At 38.7% G+C, this 20,820-nt stretch overlaps 1 protein-coding gene across 2 annotated transcripts; it reads right to left on the bottom strand.

Moving 5' to 3' along the window:
* Positions 1-502: 502 nt before the first annotated feature.
* On the bottom strand, positions 503-20,380 carry LOC128234045 (uncharacterized transporter slc-17.2-like). Of its 2 annotated transcripts, none has more exons than XM_052948004.1 (12): positions 20,012-20,380; positions 18,558-18,889; positions 15,540-16,054; positions 11,995-12,082; positions 10,608-10,703; positions 9,091-9,242; positions 6,307-6,456; positions 5,424-5,556; positions 4,952-5,066; positions 4,539-4,665; positions 3,790-3,877; positions 503-2,923 (listed from the first exon to the last, which is right to left on the bottom strand). In XM_052948004.1, exons 2-12 carry the CDS (start codon positions 18,886-18,888, stop codon positions 2,760-2,762), a joined length of 1,959 nt encoding a protein of 652 aa, XP_052803964.1. In that variant the 5' UTR covers position 18,889; positions 20,012-20,380; the 3' UTR covers positions 503-2,759. The 2 variants fall into 2 exon arrangements, with proteins under 2 accessions (XP_052803964.1, XP_052803963.1); XM_052948003.1 differs by lacking the exon at positions 20,012-20,380 and adding an exon at positions 19,077-19,901.
* Positions 20,381-20,820: the final 440 nt, after the last annotated feature.

Genomic DNA, 20,820 nt, shown 5'->3' with positions numbered 1-20,820 from the left:
TCTACCGACCGTCGATGGTTACCTCATTTCGCATGGACCGTGGACGTATGTCTTCTATCGACCTTGTTTCTTAAAGCCTTTAGTATACTTGTTTCATGTACATAATCACTATCTCTGGATACTTCTAAGCAACTTCTCTGACAACTCCTTTGGGCGATTTATTTTCATGATTTAACATTAAAACGTCTTGCCAGTGTTCTATGGGCCACGCTGCCAATAGGAAATGTATTCCCGTTCTTTGATTTTAATTAAATCATCATCTTATCACGCAACTTTTCAGTGTTGTATAAAACACTTGTGCTTTAAGAATAACAAAACGTGAATAAGATTCTAATATGAGGGCAGGTATTATGGAACACCTGGATCAGTTTTAGATAAATAAATGTCTCATGCTAACAGATATTTTATTCATCAGAATTAATTATCATCAATATTGGCTGAGCTTATCATGTGACGATACGGTGTACACCTGATTATATGTATAAGAAAACAAAACATAAACGATTTTTTTAAACAAAATATATTTCATAAACAATACATAAAAGCATTACCAGACAAACAGCTAGTACATTACATAGCAGCTCTTTGTAGACTCGAGCGTACTATACTAAATATTGCTTAAAGCACTGTAAACGGGAAGCGAATTGATATAAAAGGAGGGTGCAAATGATAAAGGAATAAAGATCAAAATATAAACTAGAATAAGCTAAAATACGACTAAAAATTGTAGAAATTGTAAATTTGAAATTCGTCACCCCAAGCGGAATGAACGCACTAAATGAGTTATTGCATTAAGGCTTCGAAATGTGCCGAACATATATGCTGAGACAGCTGCCTGTGACCTTCACCGTTCTCTTGAACATATGTTGTAGTTTTGTGGTTGCTAAAACTAACATCTAATTTGTATGAATACCGTGGTACTCTTCCCAAAGAATCATATTTGAACTGTGTTAGAATTGTGAATAAGAGCACCATTCCTAACCGAGATTCTTGGGCAGCTATCCGACATACATAGGTATGATTTATCTAAGCTAAGCGGCGGTAAAATCACCGTCCCTAAAGATGACTCCGAGTCGCTCTAAAACATCGTATTCAAATATATATCAAATTAAAAACTATGACGTCACTTATGGCAGTATTTCATATCCTTCTTTATGTTTTTCCATATTGTATTTGTTTTTAAATCCTACATTAAATATCTGTTAGAATAAATAAAAAAAACATGTTAAAATATACAATAGTTTCATACAATATATGTTAGTTACATGTAAAAATCGAATATCCCATTCATATCGATCAAGTGTCACATGTGTAATGTAATTTCATCACTCATTTAGAACAGGTTTAGAAACTTGACTTTACAAGGACCTTTTATCGAAAAAATAACAAAACAAATACCCAAGTAATTTAATTAGATGGGTTTACAATAATTCACAAAATATTTCATCAAGAGAAGGAGCAATGTACAGAAAGAAAGCCACTTTCATAATAGAAATAAAATATGTGCAAATTCACTAAATTCAACATTATTTATCTGAAGATATTCGTAATAATATTTAAGTTGGGCGTGGTTTACGTGGAATGAAAGCACGTGACAAGTCTCGTGGAATGCTACAACATGATCACTACAACAAAATAAAACAACTACCTAACAATACCATAATAATGTTAAAAGCAAATATTGCAACTGTTGTTAGTCCTGGATTGTTATGTTGTCCAGATAATCAGTAAGAATATTGTTCTAATGATCAGTAAGAATGTGTGAAGTTTAGTCCAAAATACGAACTATCGCGATATGGCTTTGTAGACAGACTGTTGTAATATGGCACTCACATTGGAAAATATATCTTAAAACTACTAGTCATACAAGTATGCAAAGCATGCTCTTAAAACAGAAGCATGGCGTTTAATCAGGTCTGGAAATTTTTATAACCTTTCTTCCGTAGCATATAGAAATAAAACGACTATAACATTAGAATGTTGAATACAACAGGCATACCGAGACATATTTGAAATATATGCCTAACAATATATGGCACAAAGTATAAACAGCAAAACCCACATAACAAACAACTAACTAATGAGAGTAAATCTATGTTCAAATGGATGAAAAGAAAAGCAAACTTCTCTGCCTCCGTTATTTAATTTACTTAAAGGCCTAGTTTAAGCCTTCAATAAGTGACCCCCCAGCCAAACCGTGTATTGGTACACAACCTTTGTTTATTGATCTTAATCTAATTGCCTAATTGTCTTATCAGATCTCCTATCTGAGTATCCTGCTGTGCAGTTTGGGATGTTTTCTTACAGAAAAGGACCCTAAATTAACGAATACACAGGAAATTGGCCCCTACTGTGACACCAGTGCAATTAGCAGGATATGCACAGCAGGGGATTATCATGCCAAACATTGCTTAAACTAGGCCTTTAATCATACTGACTATATGCTAGAAATATGTATTTTGAAACACATTACCCTGCCTCACACAGCCTTCCTCTGACCTATGCATGCAACCAAGGTGATGAATATAACATGTTTATTCCTAATCACAGTATGTATTGATATATGTTTATTATTTTGAAAGAACCAACCACTAACTACACAAAAACATACAACAATCGAACAAAAGCGCGATGTAGCCGAACCACGCGCTTACTCCAGACAGTCACGTGATCAGCCGACTTGCGTTTTTTACTCCTCCCCAAATATCCGCCATCTGGTGTGTTTTCTTCCCGCCAAGAGTGACGTAACCGAGACTTGTTCACTGGAATTTAACTCCGTTTTCCGTCCCATCCACCATTTTCTTGTCCTCGGACGACTCCTCTTCCTCGTCCTCTGTGATGCCTTTCAAAGGTATGGCCTCCTCCTCCTCCTCTTCCGGCTGGTAGTCGTCAACATGCTCCTCTGCCCAATCTTGAATCTCACCTGAAAGTATCATAATCATGTGGTGCAAAAACGTATCGTGTCGGGGACTGTTTAGTGTAAAAAGTGACAAACAGGAAATAACGGTTCTTCTGAGGTTCTGATGTCTTGGTGAACTCTTTCATCAAATCCTGACGAGAAATTTAGCGTAAAGAACTCTGGTAATTTTTCTGTTAATTTTAAGGTTTGTTTTTTATTCTCTTGGTCAATGCTTTGAATACATATTGTTTGCATGGCCCCTGTGTGCGGAGGACTCTGTTAAGACACAAGGCGCAAGGTAAAGACTAAACAGACACTACACGAAAGACACACACTATACAAAGCAACACCGACGGACAACATATGCATCAATATATCTTCATCTATAGGTGATGGGGGATGTCCGCCTTGGACCGGTCAGCGAAGAGTTGACAAATGTGTGACATTCACGTAAGAACTTTTTGCCTTCAAATAGGTTTTTGGTTAAAGTTAAGGCTACTGGGCTTGTCTCTGTAGTTTCTATGGCTTTATTGGTACTTAGATATTTACGCTGTTAGTGTTGGACAAACAGGCGTGTCGCAGAAGAAACCTCGAAGTATGTTTTCAAATGAAAGGAAACTGTTGTCCGGTTAGCGCAGTGGGTAGCTCACTCGCTTCACACCTAGGCGGCCTGGGTTCAATTACCGGCGTGGGCGCATGTGAGCTTGGTTTGTGGTCACCAAGCCGAACAAGTGGGTTTCCTCCGGGTACTACGGTTTCCCCCACAACACAATACTTCACTCAAGCGTATCATCGTGCCAACGAGAGTGATTAATATAATGTCGTTAACCTGTTTCACAATCGTTGTAAAGTATATAAGTTTAAAGTAAGGGAAACGTCGTTTCACCCACCTTTAGCGAGAATGGCGTAGATGATAGCACCGAGAACATACACCCCTGCCGCGATGTAGAACGCCACGAGCCACTCCTCGCGAGTTTTCTGAAAACAGGACGAACATGGACTTTGAAATAAGTCCATTGATGTTTTTTTCTATTCATAGTTGGACACCAGGAACATACAACAGCTCGTTGCGAAGAGAGGATAATGTGATAGTTGAATATCGAGGGGTGAAAGTAAAAACGTTCTATCTTCTTCTTTATTTAATGTCAGTAAGAACCTTTTTGCATTCACCCCTCGTATGAAAGAAGCTTTTAATGGTAAAAAACAGCAATGTTGGCTACATCTCTCGTGTATGTTACTTCTAGTATTTCATCAGACTTACAGAAAATATGTGCACCGTTTTGGAATTTGAACAAATGACATGTTATTCATTAGAATTAATCAACTAGATTCCATCCCATCCCAGACAAAGCTTTTATTAAACTAGCGGATTCAGGGGGCGGGGAGGTGCCCTCCCCCTCTTAATCGTCCAAATTAACTTTTTATGTCAATATCGGAGAAAAATAATAATATACACTATTTCGGACTTGAATTGTTAACAAATGTCTTGAGGGAATACCCAAAAAGGTTGGGTCCCTATGGTACGCCCCATCTAAGGTCAATGCCTGGACCCGCCCCTGCATTACCTCACATCCAGAATATATATTTTCTAGTATTCAAGTCACCACAAAAGCGAATTATACAAGGTACTTCTACTCACGTTAGGGGTGATGGCACCAACGATGTAGGGGGCGATAATGCCGGGCACGCTGGCCCCGGTGTTGGTGAAGCCGAATACCGTCCCCGCAAACCGGGGCGCGATGTCACCGTGGTTTATAAAGAATGAGCTGGAAAACAATGATTTTCCAAGTATTTACCAATCATGTAATAAACATAGCATACCTTAAGTAGCGATCGTAAACCTAAATGGTAAATAAATTGCTGCTTTTTTCGAGAAATTATTTTTATGTTTTATGTAGCTTCTTTGTCCCAGTTGTTGTTCTTATACAACACCATTTCCTTACAATATAGCAGATAGAAAAAGTTTACACTTATCGAAAAGCTAAGCTGCACGTTTGTTTCATGCAGGCACACTATTGGACGAGGGAAAGTAGTTAAGACACGTGTTCTCACCTAAACTGGAAGCCACAGAATCCCATGGAGAGTGACAATAACACGACTGCCTCGATTTTGTGGTTGCAGTCCATATATCCCGTTAATACGAGGAATATACCCGGGACAACGGTTCCTAAATGGGGAATATACAATCGTATTAGATTTATGTTAGCATTCAAACACCTATGGACTATAATAACACTCCCACCAGGGGCTATTACTGTGCCAGCGTACGGAATATAACATGTTCGAATACAAACACATATGGGGCTACAGTACGGATTCCGTCGGCATTGCGATCTGGTTGAATGCACACCTTTCTTCGACCACAAGTCGTGACGAGTAGTGTTTATCCCAATATGCAAAGATGGCTATCACCGTAGTCGCAATAACTCTGCTGGTCAGGTTACCATGAGTACATTTGGATTATCTCCCTTCTTAAATTTATTTTTTCTTCTGATCAAATGACAAAATAATAAAGCATACGTACCTAGCGCACAACACAGTTTTCTTGTCCATTCTATACTGAGAATGCTTCTGGAAATAAGAACGTCTGCTATTTGTCCTCCAATGATTATAAACACCCAAAACACTAGATAAGGGATCATGGAAAATGCTCCATTCTGAAAACAAAATAAAAAATTTAAAGGTTGTTCAGTGCAAAACAAACCATGTACACTAAGCGCTGACGCATCAATTGCCTTTGCTATCTTTGTGATGCATCACCCGACTGAGTTTTGCTGAAAGGAACATTGATGTAGGAACTGCAACCCACACGTAATCGTTCACACTGCTGTCAAGCTATATTAATTGCACGGAGTGCAGCGATGTTTACAGTAGGCTAACAATCATCAACAACAAATGTCATTTCCTGATCAGTAAGTGGATGAATTGTTTGCATTAAGTCATTGTCAAACAGGAAAATGCCACTTTCCTGACAATATTTGTTGTATTTATCTTGTTGAAAATGCAAATATAAGCCTCGATTATACAAGACCTCAAACTCAATTAATACTGCGGGTACCGCTTATCTATGTTATGTATCAATAAACTAAAAAAAATGCATTTTCATTAAGTGCACAATTCAATGTCGCAGCGGGTGACAGCAAATATTGCCAACTTATGGAAGCACGATTAGTTCGTGGAGTTGACATTTCGTTGGCAACAAAGCATGATTGAATACATCAATAACGTTCCATTGTCACATCGTTTACAGCGTTGAAAATGCAGTTAGGTAATCGCTCACTTATATATTCATCAAACCAAATTAGTGGTTTGTATTTTACTGATCAATACCATCGTATTAAAATGAAATGACACGAGCCACCCTTATATATATAGTCTGGTGTAGTTATGCAAATGCATTTACGTACGGATTTAATGTCGAACTTGAGGACTTCCTTCATGTATGTGGGCATCTGTGTAAGCAACATGTACGCCCCGAAATTACCGCAGCCGTTCGCCAGGAGGATGGCCCACACAGGGCCGGATGTGAATATGGCTCTCCAAGGCTTGTCCTGTCTCTGAAAAAGCATATTACCAAATGTATCAAATACAATTCAGAAACAATCCTGTTAGCCAAACTTAATCTTCACCTATGTCTAGAAGAATGGGTCCAAGAGTATGACTGAAAGGAAAGGAGGTTTGGGTTAGTACCCGTGCACAGTCAGCGGAACCAGGGTCCGGTCTGCCGTTACAATAATAGCATTTATATAATACTGATTGGTCGCTATGTTATGGCATGATCTAAACCTACATACCAGACAGTTACAATGGCTACTAGAATGAGGTACAGTGGATTCTGTCTGTTAAAACATGGGTTTAATAAAGTCCCCGAAAGGTCGAAATTAGCAAAAGCCCGCAAGCCCTGCACTGGTTAAATGCTTTCCGGGCTTGCTCAAATTCTTGGTTTATACAGCAGGGCTTGTTCAAAAATGTAATGACAAGCAGATGTATATGAATCCGACTTGTTCATCCAAAAGACTAAATTCGATGACTGGACTCAATTAAACTTGAATTCGTATTAATAAATACAATACTTTGTGGACTGCATTCTTAGTTGAACATAAATCCTTCCAGTAAAGGAGCTGCATACACTAAACACTATCTAAGCGCGTGTTTTTTGTAAATGAGGTAATTTTAGTATTGTAAAGTGAAGGGACGAGTATTACCAAATGCGTACACGTAATGTCACCGCTCTATTGATAATTTGATGTTAATCACCATTGGGGTTTAACCAAGCATTGTACAACTTTACCACACATCGTTAGTTTCAATACATGCCTAAAACATGTAGAGTGACACTAAGAGCTAAAAAGATTGTATCTCGTTCAAATCATAACGATGCGCGCTATAATTCGTGAAGCAAATTCTGATACAAGGTCATCATTCGTGTGTGTTATTTTGTTATTAGGTTCATAACAATACAGATAATCAAAGCCCCACACAAAACATGTGGCAGACGAGACACTGATCGTCCATTGTGCCTGGCATATCTCAATAGACTATTTGCCGTAATTTGAATGATAGTATAGAGTTTACAATTAAATGCGTATTTGCTTAACTGGAGGTATTCTGCCAGTTATTCCGTTTCTGTATTATTTTTTGTAAATTTGCTGTCACAAACAAATACACGGGGAACGTTTGGGATCCCAGTGATATGTTTTTGTTTCACGCCTGCAGTAATCCTTGTAGACGGTACTATAACTGGTCCAACACTCGCTACCTGGGGATCAATACTGTCGTCTGGATACGTAATTTGACATTCGTGTTCTAGAAGATTTGCGCAGAAACGATAACTTGCTGACGTTTAACAGAGGCTGTGTTATTCATACATCACATAGGAGAGCCCAGGAAAGTGTTTAAATGTCACACTTGTTTACAGACCTTTTTGTAAAAAAACTTTCACATACTAAGTGTTTTATTAGCCAATTGGAATAAATGTATTTCAAAAACAGCAGCAAGTGCATTCAAATACAATAAATCAAATGAGTTCTGAAGGTAAGCATAGCACGGCATACAGGAAGGGCAAATGTTATCTATGTTCTCCCTCATTAAAACGAATGATTTGAAGTTTACCACAAAGCATTTGGATTCATGCAGTCTATGTCTGATCTCCTGATTGCCTAATTAATCTTTAATCATGACAAGCGAAGACCTTCCTGGATGGTAGCATTGGTAAACAACTACATTGCATGAAGATGTAGTATGATTATATTAAGGTTTTCCAACAGGGTATGGTCAGGTCAGGTCCGAAGGTGAAGGTTTTGGTATTGAGTACCAATCAATGTGACAAGGGCGTATGCGTGTATGTGCATCTAATTACACGACGAAACATCTACAGCGACTGCTTTTTTTTTCTGTAGTTACTGGTACAGCCACCTACATACATGTATGATATTTATGTGTGCTAAACTTGTTATGGAATCATGATAAGTTGTTGTAGTATGCTTGATGACGTAATAAACAACTCAAAGTATGTAGATTTTTCTGGGTCAAGGCAGAGGTCACAGCGGCAACAATAAGTGTAAGCCAGGGACAGCTGGTGGAATTTGCATCATACATCTATTTGTCTGTGGTTACGTGTGGATACAAATACCAAGGAGATATTCAAATCAATATCAGAATCATACGAGTTTTACAACTATTGGTTTCGTGTGTGTATATACTTTTTACAGCGTGTAGTGCTTGTGTCTTTTTCGTACCAAACTTTATTTAAGCAAAGCTCTCGTCCATTAGTTTTGTCCTATAGCAGTCTACAACATCTATGTTGAATCTTACATTAATAACATGCCATGTTCAATTGAGATGGCAGAAAAGGTTCACAATTGATCGCTTTTCTAAAGTAAATGTATCTAGTACTACTTCCTGTGTTATGTGTTGTGGCGTAAAATGTTGCCACGTTTTTTTTCTAGTGTAGAAACTGTCATCTGAAATACTGATTCAATGTTGGAAATTGAGAACCCCTCATTGAGTACCTATAGAGTAGTGGTCGCTGGCAGTGTGTCAGTTTCTGCCAATAAACTGTCTCATCCAAACAGAGGCAGCTATTAGTATACTTCAAAGGAGGATTTGTGCATGAGAGGGACCACTGTATCTCTCCAGAATTCATTTAAAAAAACAGTTCCAAAATAAAACTGTTCGACAAAACTAGATACCCTTTTCATTTCCCTTTCTTCCTTTGACATTCCGTACACGCCGAGTGACATCTCGATGTACTTCTTCTCGATGGGGGTGATGCTGGCCATCTCGCTAGGTGTGCTGCGGGCGTAGAACACGTACACGAAACACCAGCATAAACACGCCAGACCTGCGGTGAGAAGGAGTCAGCCGTGGGGTGGTATTCAATATACAAGTTCAGTCAATCTTATGGTCATACATCATTGACTTCATGCATTATTCCATGCATACCACTGGTATAGTTTATACATTATGTATATATGTTGAGTAATGTGGTAAATAAATGTGTGACTGTCCTACTTATTCAGTTAAACAATTTTGATGAGATTTCTTGTTAACATTAAGGTACAAATTGATGTATTGTTAATCATTAATGTGTTAAATGAATGTATTAAATTCATGTTTCTTTATGTTTTCGTATTTAATACGTACCTTTCTGAAATGACATAATTCTTGCTTAAATTCCATTCTAAGCATTTTTACAAGTCAAAACGATCATTTATTCTGGTTATAGGCCATGATGAAAAAATGTAATAATGCTTTTTAACAATATGAATTTTTGCGGTACTGAAATGTGTTTTCTCATTTGTGAGTATTATTTGCATCACATCTTTTTTAGTGTGTGTGTATGTGTGTGTGTGTGCGTGCGTGCGTGCGTGTGCGTGTGCGTGTGTGTGTTCTTTCCGAAGGCCGCATTGTAAATAAGACGTGTGTTATGTTTATTTATAATATGATGCCTATGTGTGTTACCTTCTTTAAATAAAGTTATTATTATTATACTTCATTCAGTCTATTGGTCAGTTATTAATAACAAATAATCCGATTAGCTACATCTTTCTTAGATCCAGTTAAGACCTATATTGATTATCAGCCCAGGATATCGATACTCAGGAATACGTGAATCATTCATTCGTGAATCAGTTATTGAAGGAACATTCGCGTAATTCGACAAGAGTTTCGATCGTGTGGTGTTGCAAATCAAGTATCGGGAAAAGGGCAGTCTGGCAAACGTGTCGCCATGACCAGATGGTAAATCAATGTGTTCAATGTTTCGGATATCCTTCTGTAATAACGCGCAGCGTATCCGACACTATAACACATTAAACGCAACTTTGCAGACATGTCCAACGCCCTTACAACAGTTGGCGTACGTTTCCGAACGCGTTCGATACCCCGGCAAATTAAAATGCAGTTGGCGGAATCTGTACAGAATAATACATAAGTAGACAGTGGTTTCAGCAGGGTTTCTGAAAATGAAAGTGTGCATGTTTGGTCGGCCTGGGTCGGTCTTGTGCATTTGAACAGTGTACATGTTAAGTCTTTGTCTACTTGGCTTGTCCCTGTAGTTTCAATTGTATTAGTTCAATACCCTTGCAAATGAAATAGAAGAGATGTATTTCCATATAAAGATGAATGTTAGATGTGGGTTGTATACTGGTTGCAGGTCTGTGAAGTTCAACGCTTTACCGCAGGCTCAAGCAGTACGCCTACTTACCGGTAACATAGAATACGGATGGCCAACCGCCGTCAAAGCCGTAGGCGCACAAGAGGCTAGCTAGCGGAAACGTCAGGGCGTTACCGAGCTGAGAACCTGTAAAAAAAGACAATGCATAATATGGGCGAATGTTAAGCACCTTAAGTACGACAGCCCCTTATAGTTACTCGATATCTTCTATTTTGGGTACACATGTATAACCGCCGAGATGCGGTAAGGGGCACACGTGGTTGGACCCAGTTACAGCCGCAGCATTGCGGTTCATGTCTCACATTGCACATATAGTCAAGATCTGTATGGTCCCTTAAGGAAAATGTTTCAGGAAATTCCTGATCTTATGACGCGAGGGGTTAAGGCGAGAAGGTTATAACTTATAAGTGACGTCACACGTTATGAAGCGGATGAAACACTATCACTTTCATTCATCGCGGTATTCCAACAATGTCATAGCATTTTATGAAACCAATCTGCAATAGATGTCAATGAACCTGACCTTTTCTTCCATTTTCTCTCGCTTATTTGTCGAGCATTCATTCTGAAAGTGGTCTTAAGATAATGGTTTGACCTTTGACTCGGTTTTGCCACTTTGGTCTTATACCGGACAATAACATGAAAGATGGGACTGTTTTTTGCATATTCTTAATGTGTTATGTTTCTTAATTATAATGCTGAAATTTCAAGCTAGTTGATTTAGGACCAAACTTCTAGTACCACTAGATCTCTGAAAATGGTATGATGAGATATGACGAAAAGTGGAAATGCATAAATACATTCAAGTATTAGTGGCTTGTAGAGAGATTTATTATTTCATTGAAAAACTTAAATGTTTTTATGTATGTCAAAAGATATATTTTCAATTTAGAATTTTTCTATTTAATCTAAAAGTATACTTATCTATATATATAGTTTTGCTATCAATGTTTTCGACGTTAGCTATGTAAACAACAGAGTGGTCAAGCTCAAAAACCGTTTATACCAGACATGAAAATGCTTGATAAGTGTAAGGGTTCACAGTAAAAATAGGGATCTACAAAATGGAACATCGCTATCCTTTTCCTACCAAATTATTTAACTAGTACAAAAGGTTATCAATGTCAACTATAATCACATGTCAGCTATGCCCCTCGATAGCACTGGACTTCAAATATTCACGAAACCTGAGCTCTCCCTGTTGATAAAACTCTTTAAATAACACTTAAGTCAATTGCTTTAAAACTAAAAAAAGTTAAATTTCAATACTCTCAACTTTATCAAAATAATCCCCAATATGGTTGGGAAAGAGGATACACAATATCTGTATACCAACTTATTCAGGGTATCTGTTCATACCCTGTACACAACACATTCATGCTGAGTTTTACCAACATTTACTTCGCATACTACATACCTCCGAATGCAAATCCGACAAGCCTACTCCGCTCGTGCGGCGGTGACCAGCGAGCCCACAGGGACTGCATACCTGGGTACATCATTGCCTGGGGAGAAACAGAGAACGAAGAATAAACCGGGCTTCTGAGGTCACTGCACTTTGTTTTATAACATTGCCTGGGGAGACACAGAGAACGAAGAATAAACCGGGCTTCTGAGGTCACTGCACTTTGTTTTATAACATTGCCTGGGGAGAAACAGAGAACAGAGAATAAACCGGGCTTCTGAGGTCACTGCACTTTGTTTTATAACATTGCCTGGGGAGAAACAGAGAACGAAGAATAAACCGGGCTTCTGAGGTCACTGCACTTTGTTTTATAACATTGCCTGGGGAGAAACAGAGAACGAAGAATAAACCGGGCTTCTGAGGTCACTGCACTTTGTTTTATAACATTGCCTGGGGAGAAACAGAGAACAGAGAATAAACCGGGCTTCACATACCGGGATGTATCATTACCTGGCGAGAAACAGAGAACGGAGAATAAACCGGGCTTCACGGGAGAAAAGAGAACAGAGAATAAACCGGGCTTCACATACCGGGGTGCATTATGCCTGGGGAGAAACAGAGAACAGAAAATCAACCGGGCTTCACATACCGGGGTGCATCATGCCTGGGGAGAAACAGAAAACGAAGAATAAACCGGGCTTCACATACCGGGATACATGATTTCCTAGGGAGAAACAGAGAACGGAGAATAAACCGGGCTTCACATACCGGGGAACAGCATTGCCTACGGAGAAACAGAGAACGAAGAATAAACCGGGCTTCACATACCGGGGTGCAGCATTGCCTACGGAGAAACAGAGAACGAAGAATAAACCGGGCTTCACATACCGGGGAACAGCATTGCCTACGGAGAAACAGAGAACGAAGAATAAACCGGGCTTCACATACCGGGGTACAGCATTGCCTACGGAGAAACAGAGAACGAAGAATAAACCGGGCTTCACATACCGGGGTGCATCATGCCTGGGGAGAAACAGAGAACGAAGAATAAACCGGGCTTCACATACCGGGATGCATCATGCCTGGGGAGAAACAGAGAACGAAGAATAAACCGGGCTTCACATACCGGGGTGCATCATGCCTGGGGAGAAACAGAGAACGAAGAATAAATCGGGCTTCACATACCGGGGTGCATCATGCCTGGGGAGAAACAGAGAACGAAGAATAAACCGGGCTTCACATACCGGGGTGCATCATGCCTGGGGAGAAACAGAGAACGAAGAATAAACCGGGCTTCACATACCGGGTGCATCATGCCTGGGTAGAAACAGAGAATGAAGAATAAACCGGGCTTCACATACCGGGGTGCATCATGCCTGGGGAGAAACAGAGAACGAAGAATAAACCGGGCTTCACATACCGGGGTGCATCATGCCTGGGGAGAAACAGAGAACGAAGAATAAATCGGGCTTCACATACTGGGGTGCATCATGCCTGGGGAGAAACAGAGAACGAAGAATAAACCGGGCTTCACATACCGGGGTGCATCATGCCTGGGGAGAAACAGAGAACGAAGAATAAACCGGGCTTCACATACCGGGTGCATCATGCCTGGGTAGAAACAGAGAATGAAGAATAAACCGGGCTTCACATACCGGGGTGCATCATGCCTGGGGAGAAACAGAGAACGAAGAATAAACCGGGCTTCACATACCGGGGTGCATCATGCCTGGGGAGAAACAGAGAACGAAGAATAAACCGGGCTTCACATACCGGGGTACAGCATTGCCTACGGAGAAACAGAGAACGGAGATAAACGGAGATTCACATACCGCGATACATCATTTGGCTTGGGAAAAACAGAGAAGGGAGAATAAACCATGCTTCACAAAAACCGGGCTTCACATACCGGGGTACATCACTGCCTGGCGAGAAACAAAGAACGGATAATAAACCGGGCTTCACATACCAGAATAGACCATTGCCTTGGGAGACACAGAGAACGGAGAATAAACCGGGCTTCACATACCGGGGTGTATCATTGCCTGGCGAGAAACAAAGAACGGAGAATAAACCGGGCTTCACATACCGGGATAGACCATTGCCTGGGGAGAAACAGAACAGAGAATACATCGGGCTTCACATACCGGGGTACATCATTGCCTGGGGAGAAACAGAGAACGGAGAATAAACCGGGCTTCTGAGGTCACTGCACTTTGAACTTTTGAGCCATTTATCACAGAACGTTAATAGGGCAATGACATCGGGCCGTCTGAAGTCAACTAAACGAGGTCAACTTAATGCTATCAGTAGGGCAATGACATCGGGCCGTCTGACTACGAGCACGAATATACTCCTCGTCAAGCTCAACTGATTTTTTTATCACATTAAGGCATGGGATTTTTCAGAATTACAAATGGTTTACTCTTTCGAAAAGCGCCTTCTCTTATGCATAATTTTAAGACTATTATTTTCAGAGCACAACATGTACTAGTTACCATTGTATTATTGGGTAAGAAGTTAAGAACTCAAAAATAATGAATTGGACCCAAGTGTTTTTTGCTCTAGAACGATATTTCTATAAAATATTGACCTTTTAATTGCATGAACATAATCTATGACACAATGCGCTTTTAAAATGAGTGTATTCATACAGAACAAAAATTATCATGTTTTGCTTTAATGTGAACCAAGCCTTGAGACTGACTATCTAGTATTTTTTGGCGATATCTAGGCCAGGTAGGGTTCCTCAGGTGAATGGGTCATTTAAGTCGGTTAACGATTATGCTGACTTTGAATAATGTACATTTAGAGGAAATTAATAGTGATAATGTTACAGTGACAGCAAAAGTTTCCTCATTCCCTTTGTAGAAGAATCAATACAAGTACTGATATGAGTGTACACACTATGTCATCGTTCAAGGTAGTGAACGTGTATGGGAAAGCGGAAGAAGTGGTTTAAATAAAATGCATGTTTATGTTTACATAACGTGCTATTGAAAAGCGGCATAAAGAAGAACAAACATGTAATTAAATCATATAAATTATATTAATATTTAATAAACACAGAAATTTTTAAACATCCTGGAAAAGGCCTTTAAGACCAAGCTTTTCTGATAAAACTTTAAACCTTACGATCTTAACTTTTTAAAAAGAAAAATAAACAAGGGAAACTGCAGTGACGATCCGAGAAGTGCAAAGATTAACCCAATATCCTGTGTAAATGCGCAAGGTTGAAAGCCAAACAGCCATTAAACGAGAGACATAGGCCACACGCAAGATAAAAAAGAACATTACACAAACATCAACTTATGGTCAATATATAGTACATGTTGAGGAGGCCAGCTTGGCAAACCTTATCTAATAAAGCTATTATAACTCTAGGCGGTTATTGGACGATATTTTGATAGCTGTATAATGGTTGTGTAATGGTTGTCTTGTAGCGTTTTGAGTGTCTTGTTTTCGTGTTTATTTGGCCTTCATCCACGCGCTTGCTTGCATTTTAAGCTATTGGGCTTGTTTCTGGAGTTTCCAATGTTATATTCTAGTATACGTACCTCTCCCATACCGATGATAACCCTTCCTACCATGAGCAGGTACGGGCTGCCCCGAGCCAGGAACGGACTGATAATGGTCAAAATGGCCACCGGAAACATTCCACACGCCACCGTGATCCGAGGACCAAACCGGTCACTAAGGTAGCCGGAAGGGATCTGCATGAATGTGTACCCCCAGAAAAACGCCCCCAGGATCAAACCCTGCAGCTTTTTATCCCAGTTAAACTCTGCTATAAGTTTTTCGGCTGATTCTACCAACACACACTCCACACCGTCAGGTTTAGACGTGGTGGAAACACTTACAGGTTTAGTGATATTAATCATCGTCCCGTTTTCATCAGTGGTATAGTTCGTAACGAATTTGATGTAAGTTTTGTTATCACCGCCTTCTTCGTCTTGAACTTTGTTCATGCAGACTATGGCGGTGCTGAGATTCACGCGGAGAGAGTAAAGGAAGAAGAAGCCGATGAAACAGGTGAGAGACAGGAGCAGACGTCTGGACGTCCACCAGGGAACTGAGGGGTAGAAAATATGGAGATATTGTTAGAACGTATCGTACCACTTGAACAGCCACCCATATATGACCGAATGGACAGTTCCTCTAATAACTACACTATTACAGTTAATGGAGCGATTATCTTATAAATACGCTGAGATATCACATCATCATCGGCTGGTTTACACAGTAGAGCATATGACTTTGTGTATGAGCAGTCCATGTAGCAATGCATTTAAAATAAGCCCTAAACAATAGACATGGGAATGACTTAAAGATTGGCCTCAAAAACTGAAACTGTCATTGTCAGTTTTTAAGAACTGTTTCATCTTTTAAAGCAATCTCGTACACCAGAGCGATGATGCTATGCGTTTCATGACCATAGCAAACCTTTGAATAATCAGAATGTTCCAAAGGAGATCTCTGGTGCTAACATATTTTATTAAAAAAAATCAATAAACCATGCACAATTAATTATTAATTATGCAAAATTTCATATACAATAGGTAAACGAACAATATACTACGTCTCAGTCTTAAAGCTGCACTCTCACAGATATACCATTTTTACAACTTTTTTTTTGTCTTGGAAAGTGCAAATCTTTGCGTAAACATCAGCAAACTAATGATATATGATTGCTGACAAAAAATCAGATCGTAGATTTTCATATTTCCTTTCGAAAATTAATGTTTTATGGCTTAAACCGTTACTAACGGTTTAAGAAAAATGCATAAATTATCAGTTTTTTAACTTAAATATAAAAATCTGCGATCTAATTTTTTGTCAGCAGTGTTATATAAAGTGGTTTCCATGGATTTTTGCAAAAAATGGCTTGGTCCAAGACAAAAAATAAAAAAAGTTGTCAGAACCTTTAATCTGTGAGAGTGCAGCTTTAAATGAATCACCTTCATATTATCAAATACACGAATGCCACCGTTCACGCCGTTGTGTGATAATATATATATATATATATATACATGTGTTGATATTATACATATTACCTTAAGACGCCAATATCACTAAAAATGGCCTGCTGTATTCTACTTCATTCATCATGTACGTATTAATATATATAAAATAACTTAATAATATTAAAACGCCAGCGCAATCTAATTGATGATTTGTTTTCGATTAAAATAGCAAAAGTATTGCTATAGAAACGCACATACCAAACAGAGTTCAAGGAATAACCTAAGCGAATATATGTGTTTTTATTATCACAGAAACGTCTAAAGCAAGGAGAACATGATGGAAAAGAGCATAGACTCCACCTCGCTACGCCCCAGAATGCTGCGATCATACTACCGGAATATTAACATATTAGTTTGGTTACAACATGTAAACGATACACTTCCGCATAAACATGTATATTTCATGATATTATTTCCGTGTGTATATTGCCTCGACGTATTCAAGTACTGCTATTACGTTTCGGAAGATATTGTGAACACATGCCATACTAGCATAGCGTCCAAAATATCTGACTATTCTAAAAACATTGACGTGCAAATGTTAATTGAAAAATACGCTGAATATCCCTCGACTCATTCACAGATTGCCAAAAATGTTTAATCCCATATGATACTTTATATGTTTACATATAACATGAAATGAAAAATAGAAAATCTTGAAGCAAGGATAAATAACACTGCCTGTTTAAACGGTTAGAAAAGGCCACCTTTTCATCCCTCTTGTAAATAAGGATGCCTGAGCCTGAAAGCTGGCAAAGGTAACATAAATAAGTGAGTTAGATGAAGTCATTATAGAGAGTGTACGTTATTGACAGTGCAGGTTGCCACAGTTTCACCTTGGCGCAGTCTCTTGGGGTCGCCATGGACGGCACCCTTCTCAAACCAAAACTCTAGAAACAGTATAAATCTATTGAGTCTATTGAGTCTAATGTAACAGCCAAAGCCTACCGTACAAAGTGATTATACTGAACAGGGTACTGGACTTTGCTTTATGCCATTGACGAGTTTTTGAAACGTTCTTCCCTAGTTTGATCATATATTTCCATATCTGAGTTCGGGCTCACTTGTCAATTACTTCCCATCCTGATTATTCGAATTATTCATTCCATCGATGGCAATGTCATTAAGGGAAAACAATGTGTATGTAGATATTATTCAAGACAAAAACAAAATGCATTCTTTACTTGGCGTTAAGTTCTTTAGACATTATTATTTCTTACGTGATTGAAAACAATATCAGACATAATCATGAAAATAACGGCTTATCTGTTTTATGGTGACAATAAAAGTTGTAGCCAGGAATAAAATTAAGATTTCCAATAAATAAAGACCTGTATCTATTGCTGTTATTTCCTTATCATGTTTCTAATCATAGTTCATTCTTCCTTTCTATACTGGATATACTCCCTAACAAACGCATCATTCCTACCCCATCAAAAGACAAACCTCTAAAACTAAAATCCAATAGCTGAAAGCGAAAAGATACGAAGTGTTTCTTTATCTTATATCATTTAGGACTGTTTCGCTTTGAACAATTAAGCCATGCGTTACCTTGGTCTGGATCGACTTCGTCCGCCGACGGTTTGTCGAGGCCAAACGGAATAGAGTCTGCGTGACTGAAACTCAAACTGGGCCGCCGTGCCCGTCCGGTATAATTTGAAGACAAAGACGCCGTTCTTTGGCGTCCTATACTAGCACCACTGCTCACAGTTCGCAGTTTGCCCTTAGAGTCAGTACTTTGTTGTCGTTTAACCTGTGCTGCCCTCTTTGCGGCGTTACGGGCGGCTGTTTTTGGGGTCGAGGAACCATCTTGGACCCCGGACTCGGGGACGTCCCCATCATTAGGATCTGTGATAGGCTTAATATCTGACGTGTCTGCCATGCTACAAGGACAAGTCAAATGATACATGTTACCTTTCATACATCTTTAGAGCTTAAGTGATTTTTACGAAAGAATATTTTACCATATTTAAATAAATAATGCATTTGCATTTATCTGCAAACGGGCGGCAAGATTAGGGATGGCTTCTGTTGCCAAATATACTTGACGCTATCCTTACAACAACGTACTGTGGTTTTTTAGTGATTCCTTCTAGTTTATGAACGATTTGTGCCTTTTTTGATACCATGAAGTGTTTTTAAGGCATTATATCTCCACTTAGTTCTTATTTGATAGAGATAATTCCAGAAACCAGGCATCGTTGATTGTAAACAGATCGTGTGGAGCATTTTGACTCGAAATCATAGTCATATTGTTGAAGGAAAGTTCTGTAAAAATAGTATGTGAAGAAACATTCATTAATTAAAATTGGCTCATATTACACCAACATATGTTGCTAAGGATGTTTTACTTATGAAAAATAGTGTATCTCAAACCAAAATATAAAGTGAAAAGATTTAAACGTGGTATGATGATTTGGCATTGCATTGGGTAATTATGATAAATACGTTGTTCACAAACAATACATAACCACCTTACTGATGTGAAATATACCTGGATGAGCTAACAGGTGAGTCCTTATGAAAGCAGCAATCTAGTCTATTTCATAAACTCTGTTCAACATTATTATGTCTGATTTACTTTATTTTACTTCATTTTAATTCCGCCCTTTTAACAGCTCATCTAATCGGAATGTTTCCAAATACATCCAACCACGTGTTCTGCGCGTGCTTCTCCATAATGGCAATCCCGTTTTCAAGTATAACAAACAAAGCAGACGTATACTCGTCTACACCGCCTGAACTTCATCAAGAACTTATTAAATCGGCCAACAAAATGAAATGACAAATGTAAAATTATCAATTTAATTTATGTAAAATTCTTACAACATATTTACATTTACAGAAGAGTCAATTAAAAAAGGAAATTGAGCGTTCTTCTCGAGATCTTGCAGTTAAAACTGTAGTCGATTTGAGTGTGATGTAAAATACATAACATCCACTACATAAACTCATAAACATAAATTCATATATATTAAAACATACAACATGTACGATTCACATACCTTATTCCTCCTGACGTATTCGATATATTTAGCTATCAGCTGTTAGCTCACATACATTCTATCTCTGCTTTTATTTATTTATATGATTTCAAAACACACTGTTCCACTACTGTTAGCTTTAACGTGACACAATGCGCCGACTTCTGTAAACAATCTAGCCAGCCTGAGCATTTGTAGTTATTTTAAGTCTACTACTTGCTCTATTCCACAAATAACTCATTCGCACAATCGAAAACAATTTTAAAAGATTATGTAGGAACACGTCAATCGAAGACGTAATAAATGTTGTAGTTGTACTGAACAGCGAGCGGAACAGACATAAGAGTTTGAAGGTTAAAATAGTCGAGACGATCTTCACTATACTATGAAGGTGAATGTCAAGGTCGTTATGGAATCTATTTTTACATTGGTTCTGATGCTGAGAGTTTTGAAATGCCAATTTACTCGCCCTTCTACATAAACATTCTAGGTGAAATGTATTAACATGTTCGGGCGTCTTAAACTTAAAATCTTATTGGTAATGAATATCACACAAAAAGTGAATCGAGTATTGAAAGGAACTATATACACGCTAGTAATGGCCGACAGCGCTAATCAATACTTGCTATTTCCCGCGCGGACTCATATATTCCAAGCGATTAGCAGATTTTTCCTATGAAACATTACAGGGTGTTGCGCGATGCCATCTATTGTACATCTATTGAATATTCTTCATTTCTCATCCTTGCTTGAATCTGATGACATGTTCTTGTTAGGTTGCATTTCCTGAGAAGTGGGAGTGCTAGCTTATATATCGATATCTGTATAGT

This window comes from Mya arenaria, chromosome 5, assembly GCF_026914265.1.
Source record: "Mya arenaria isolate MELC-2E11 chromosome 5, ASM2691426v1".
NCBI lineage: Eukaryota > Metazoa > Mollusca > Bivalvia > Myida > Myidae > Mya > Mya arenaria.
Note: the sequence above shows the minus strand (reverse complement) of the source record. Positions and strands in the feature narration are given on the sequence as shown.